This window comes from Equus quagga, chromosome 4, assembly GCF_021613505.1.
Source record: "Equus quagga isolate Etosha38 chromosome 4, UCLA_HA_Equagga_1.0, whole genome shotgun sequence".
Taxonomy (NCBI): domain Eukaryota; kingdom Metazoa; phylum Chordata; class Mammalia; order Perissodactyla; family Equidae; genus Equus; species Equus quagga.
This window is the reverse complement of record NC_060270.1, coordinates 119,816,751-119,823,017: the sequence shown is the minus strand read 5'-3', so window position 1 is coordinate 119,823,017 and position 6,267 is coordinate 119,816,751. Positions and strand designations below refer to the sequence as shown.

At 53.9% G+C, this 6,267-nt stretch overlaps 1 protein-coding gene across 1 annotated transcript; it reads left to right on the top strand.

Moving 5' to 3' along the window:
* The first annotated feature begins 4,993 nt into the window (after positions 1-4,993).
* Positions 4,994-6,064, top strand: NEUROD1 (neuronal differentiation 1). Its single transcript, XM_046657832.1, has one exon. The coding sequence runs from the start codon at positions 4,994-4,996 to the stop codon at positions 6,062-6,064; it is 1,071 nt and encodes a 356-aa protein (XP_046513788.1).
* The last annotated feature ends 203 nt before the right edge of the window (positions 6,065-6,267 follow it).

Genomic DNA, 6,267 nt, shown 5'->3' with positions numbered 1-6,267 from the left:
CCTTCGTTCGGGCCACACGCCTCCAACCCCCACCCTTACCCACACACACACTGCCACACGCCTCCTTCCCCCCATCCTCCCCGCCCAGGCCACACTCCCCTCAACCCCGACCACACGCCTGCTCCCGTCCCCCTTCCCGCCGGCGCTCCGGCTGCCGCTGTAACGGCCGGGACCGCCCGGCCCGCGCCGCAGGCTCCGAGCAGGGACCCGGGGGGCGACAGATTTGGGGCATTGCTCTAGGGCAGTGAGTCATGAAAGCGGCTTTTGTTGCCCGCGCGTGCGGTTCGCGTGCCGCTCAGCAGCCTGCAGCGCCCAGTGGGGACCCGATCTGGAGGAGTACCGCCACCGGGCAGCAGGGGCAGAGAAAGAGGGAGACAGTTTAGGGAGTCGGGAGGGGGAAAAGTGTGCAACCGTCGAAACAAAGTCCAAAGAGGAAGAAGAAAATAAGGAGGCGGGGAGGGGCCGCGGCGACCTTCCTCTATACTGAGCCCTGCCGCGCCTACAGTCCATTCTCTCCCAGCTTTCTGGCCGCCGCTGTCCTCTGGCCCCACTTTCTCGCCCAGCTCCCCTTCCAACAAAAAGCACCTCAATCTAGGCCTCATCTGGACTCCTCCCTTCCGGGGCCCGACTATGCGGCTGCGGCCTCCCAGGGTCCCGCGGGCACTCCCTGCGCGTCCGGATGCCCGCGCTGGGGGTTACAGTCCGCACGCGAGTCCGCACCGAGCGCTGAGGCCAGGAAGGCTCAGGAAGAGCCACGGTGAAACCGAACCTTGCCAGATCTCTGGAACATCCAGGAATGGTTTTTTCTTTGCACAAATCTGCAGGCCTGAGAGAACGATAGGCAGAGGGATTAGGGGTGAGTTTATCAGAAGGAGAGGGAGGGAACCGGTCTAATAATTCCCACACTTTGCGCGTTTGAGTCTGGGCTAGAGAAACACCCGGGTTTCCTTCCCTCCCCAGGAACATCTGGCTCCACCAAGAATCTCCTGTATTCCACAGGATGTCACAAACTGGGGAAGTTCCACTTCCCGGGGGAGGGGCGAGGAGCTAGGCCACCCTGGGCTTTCTGGTAGCTGGAGCCCTCTTCCACTCCGTCCCCAACATCTCCCCTGAAACTTCCCTGAGACTGAGAAATGAGAGCCAGGGCACAGTCCCACATCCCCGCCGCACGGTGGGCCAGCCCGTCGGGGTGCCTGCTGGGAGAGTGGCAGCGCTTGGTTCGGCCCTGCCGCAAGTGTGCTCGGACTTTCGAGTTGTGGATTGGCCTCTGCAGGCTGTTACTTCGATGCTCCTCGAGTTTCAACCCATCACTGAAGATACAGACTGTACAGGGGTAAATACTGAGCCTAGGGTCCTAGGCGAATTCTTTTATCCTCCTCTGCGCTCTCTATACCCCGACGAGTGACCGCAGAAAAGCAAAAACTCCCTACAGTTCTGCTCTGGAAACTCGGCGCGATTCACATCACGCTTTGGGCAATGGGTCGAGTCGCACACCCCTTTCTTCTTTCAGATTTGCGCTGGGAGAAGGCTGCGTCCGGAGCCTTCCAGACACCAGCGATCTCCTTAGGACCCTGTTCCCCTTCCCACTGCATCCCCTCTCCAGTTCCCAGAGGCATCCAGCTCCAGCCGCTCAACCCTGACACTGTTTGCAAACTCAAAGGGCTTTTAGAGCAGTTGCCTTTAAATAAGCAATTCAGGTTCGAAGCATTCGTTGCAAAAGGCTACGGGTCTGGGAGGGGATAAGGGGTTAGTTAATGGAGGATTAGAGGCGAAGCTAGCGGAGAAAGAGTGAACAGGGAAGGGATCAGGCCAACTTTTTTTTTTTTTTTAATGTGTCACTCTGGAACATGCCTTGGTGGGAATGACTGAAGAAAGAACCGCCATTTAAACACAAATATGGCTCCTTCAGTAGTAGTCGGGACGCTATGTGGTCTTTGCTTGACCAGCAGATGGAGGTCGGGGCAAGTCAGAATATCTGAGGTCTGAAGTAGCCGTGGCCATCAGCCCTTCCCAGAATTATGCTAACGGATTTTCTCGAAAGAGGAGCCAAAAGACCCATTTAGTACAGGCTCGTTGCACGCTGCCTTTGAGAAAGCTTCTCTGAACCAAGTTCCTATTTACAGGCCCGAGAGTGCAGACTAAGGGGTCAAGGCAGCCTGTGGCAGTGACCCAGGGGCATCTGGGTGAGGGTATCCTTTGCAACAATAAAATGGCCTTGGTTAAAAGGCAGAATCCAAGCGTCAGAGAAGTCCCCCAACTCTCACGCAAGAAAGGTCTGAGACCAATGGAGCCAAGGCCTGAGGGCACGGACTAGCTCACTTTGAGGACAAGGACCTCTGGGGGGAAGGGGAACCGACGTAGTGAAGGGTCTCCAGGGATACCGGTACCTGAGGGTCAGGGCACGCCAGGTTGCAGGTATGGGGCGGGGGCGGGTAGAGTGACAGGTACAAACTTTCTATCTGGAGAGGCTGGAGGTGGGCGATCCAGTTAAAGAGGCTAGAGGACTAGTCTCAAAGCTGCGTTTACAGATGAAGCAGTTTTTATGTGGCGTATATGTTTGCTTAAGGGACTTATGGAGATTAGGAGAAGCCACTCTTTGGCGCCAATGTGCAAAGTGTCTGCCAACGGAGAGAAACCAAGAGATGAGCACCTTAGAGAGGGCAGGGAGTCTTCGTGCCAAGGAAGCCAGCGCCGGGGCGAGGAATCGAAACGAGTCAGAACGCTTCACTGCGCGCCTCAGTCTCCTCGCTTTTGCCTCCTTCATCTCTGCCCTACTTCCCTCCCCAACGCGGGCCACTCACTCTGATCTAATCCCAGTCAACGTTAGCTTTCCCGCTCCCTGCCCTCAAATCTCTTCCCCCCTCCCCCCTGCCCCCTCGTCCCCTCATCCCCTCTCCCTTATGCCGCCTGAAAGGGTTAATCTCTCCTGCGGGTAAAAACAGGTCCGCGGAGTCTCTAACTGGCGACAGATGGGCCACTTTCTTCTGGCCACAAAGGGGCCGGAATGGAGCGCTCCGCGGCATACAAATGGGCAGGTCACGTGGTTCCCGGCTCCTGGCTAGACCGGGAAGACCATATGGCGCATGCCGGGGAGGAAGAAGAAGGGGCGGGGGTAGGGGTGGTGGAGAGGGGAGCTGGAGTCAGAGGAGGGTGGAAGAGGAGCACGGCTGAACGATGGGGGCGGGGGTGGTGGCGGAAGGGAGCGGACAGCCTGGACGCGTGCGCAGGCGCCGGGCGCAGGGACTTGGAGCTGCTCAGCTCCCGGCCCCGCCCGCGCTCAGCATCACCAACTCGGCTATATAACCTGAGCGCCCGGCGGCTGGGACACGAGGAATTCTCCCCACGCAGAAGGCACGGCATCCGGAGGCCCCAGGGTTATGAGACCATCACTGCTCAGGACCTACTAACAACTACAGGTAATTACAATTCTTTCATTTCTGCTCGGGAATAAAACCAGTAATTGAAGACCCGTTGTACCTCCGTATTCTGTATGTGTGCGTTTGTGAGCGTGTGTATGTGTGTTGAGACATTCTTCCCCGTAACTGCAGGCAAGCAGGCACACATTCTGACTTGCATCACTCAAAGACCCACTGTAGGCTTGCTAATTTTTTTTAATTGTTTTTTTTTTTTTTTGGAGTATAGGAGCATCTTTGGATTTTTTTGTAATGCACAGTAACTCTATAATTATTTGCTAGTGGTGATTTCGAAGTCCTGAAAGCAAGTAACGACTTCACTTTCTCACTTCTTCAGTAAGCAAACAAAACAAAACAAAACAAACCCTTGTTATCAAGATTTATTTTGTGTGTATGTATTTTATGCACATTGGAAGGGCCAAGTTATTTTTTCAGTGAATGAAAGGGATATCAATACCTTGAGTATACACACCCTGGAAAATAAATCCGGTTGAGAGATAGTTTAGTTGAAGTCGGGAAAAAAAATGTGGAGAAACGGAGAAGAACCCCTCCTGCTACCTGTTACAGCTCCAGAGGCGGCCAGGCGCCCAGAAGCCACTGGCTGGCAGGAGCCAGAAATTCAGTTGTCTCACTAAAGGCTTTTTATTTTCCTTATTAGAAGCGGCAACTTCGCCGTTGCCAATCGCTGCCCATTATAATTACTCATCTTTTAAAAGGAGGTTTGAGGCGAACTTTGAAAAGCCCCAATAAAGAGCGGGCAGCCTTTTCAATGGGCTGTTTATTAGAGAGGAGCCTTCCGCACCTGATCCCCGGCGCGTGGAACCGCGCTCTGCGCCGCGCCCCCAGCCCCGGCCGTGCAGTGAGCGCTTTTATACAAGGTGGAAATTCAGCAGAGGGCCGGGGGTGGGAGGTGAGAAAAGAAAGGCGAGGGTGGGATGGAAGACCTCTGCCCACTTTTGTTGCCAAATGTTTCGTTGATGGTGAAATAATTTGATGGAAACTACTTTTCCGCCGCCATGCATTTGCTCTTCAATCTCGGGTTAGTATAATCTTCTTAAAAACCACTGCCGGCGTTAGTAAATTACGTAATGGCTCTTCAACTTTAATCGCTAAGTACCGAAAAGCCAGGCCAGAGATGGGAACAGAATTGCGATTTTCAAACTCATCCTTTTTGTGGAGTTGTGAGTGACTTTGAACTCATACAGATAAACATGAAGTTACAGAAATGTACGCTCATTTTCACACATATTATCCTGCCGGGTAATCACCATAAACGCGCAAGCTAATCACTAGGAAACATACGCACTGAGTGTACATATACACATATTCACTCTCCCCCTCCCCCAGCCCTGTCCTGTCTCTCCTACGTATCAGCGGGGCACACACAGGAGATTATAAAACACTGCTTTTAACTTTTCCTTAGGAGCATCCATTTTGTAATGGACTGGTATTTCTCTTCACATCCATTTCTACAGAGTTAGGGAGTGGGAGCTGAAGCCACATGTAGTTTTTGAATGTAGCATTTTTCTCCTTTTCTTTCTGTTTTCCTCTTTTCTCTGTTGAATGTAGGAAACCGAAATATGACCAAATCGTACAGCGAGAGCGGGCTGATGGGAGAGCCTCAGCCCCAGGGTCCTCCAAGCTGGACAGACGAGTGTCTCAGTTCTCAGGACGAGGAGCACGAGGCAGACAAGAAGGAGGACGACCTCGAAGCCATGAACGCGGAAGAGGACTCACTGAGGAACGGGGGAGAGGAGGAGGACGAGGACGAAGATCTGGAAGAGGAGGAAGAGGAGGAAGAGGAAGACGATGATCAAAAGCCCAAGAGACGTGGCCCCAAAAAGAAGAAGATGACCAAGGCTCGCCTGGAGCGTTTTAAGCTGAGGCGCATGAAGGCCAACGCCCGGGAGCGGAACCGCATGCATGGGTTGAACGCGGCGCTGGACAATCTGCGCAAAGTGGTGCCCTGCTATTCCAAGACGCAGAAGCTGTCCAAAATCGAGACGCTGCGCTTGGCGAAGAACTACATCTGGGCTCTGTCAGAGATCCTGCGTTCCGGCAAAAGCCCTGATCTGGTCTCCTTCGTACAGACGCTCTGCAAGGGCTTATCCCAGCCCACCACCAACCTGGTTGCAGGCTGCCTACAGCTCAATCCTCGGACTTTTCTGCCTGAGCAGAACCAGGACATGCCCCCACATCTGCCTACAGCCAGCGCTTCCTTCCCCGTGCACCCCTACTCTTACCAGTCGCCGGGTCTGCCCAGCCCGCCCTACGGTACCATGGACAGCTCCCACGTCTTCCACGTCAAGCCGCCGCCGCACGCCTACAGCGCAGCGCTAGAGCCCTTCTTTGAAAGCCCCCTGACTGATTGCACCAGCCCTTCCTTTGACGGACCCCTCAGCCCGCCGCTCAGCATCAATGGAAACTTCTCTTTCAAACACGAACCGTCCGCCGAGTTTGAGAAAAATTATGCCTTTACCATGCACTACCCTGCAGCGACCCTGGCAGGGTCCCAAAGCCACGGATCAATCTTCTCGGGCGCCGCTGCCCCTCGTTGCGAGATCCCTATAGACAATATTATGTCCTTCGATAGCCATTCACATCATGAGCGAGTCATGAGTGCCCAGCTCAATGCCATCTTTCACGATTAGAGGCATGTCAGTTTCACCATCCCCGGGAAACGAGCTCACTGTGCTTACAGTGACTGTGGTGTTTACAAAAGGCAGCCCTTTGGGTACTACTCCTGCAAAGTGCAAATACTCCAAGCTTCAAGTGATATATGTATTTATTGTCGTTACTGCCTTTGGAAGAAACAGGGGATCAAAGTTCCTGTTCACCTTATGTATTATTTTCT

Coding starts and splice junctions, on each gene's coding strand:
- NEUROD1 (XM_046657832.1), top strand. CDS start 4,994: ATGACCAAATCGTACAGCGAGAGCGGGCTGATGGGAGAGCCTCAGCCC.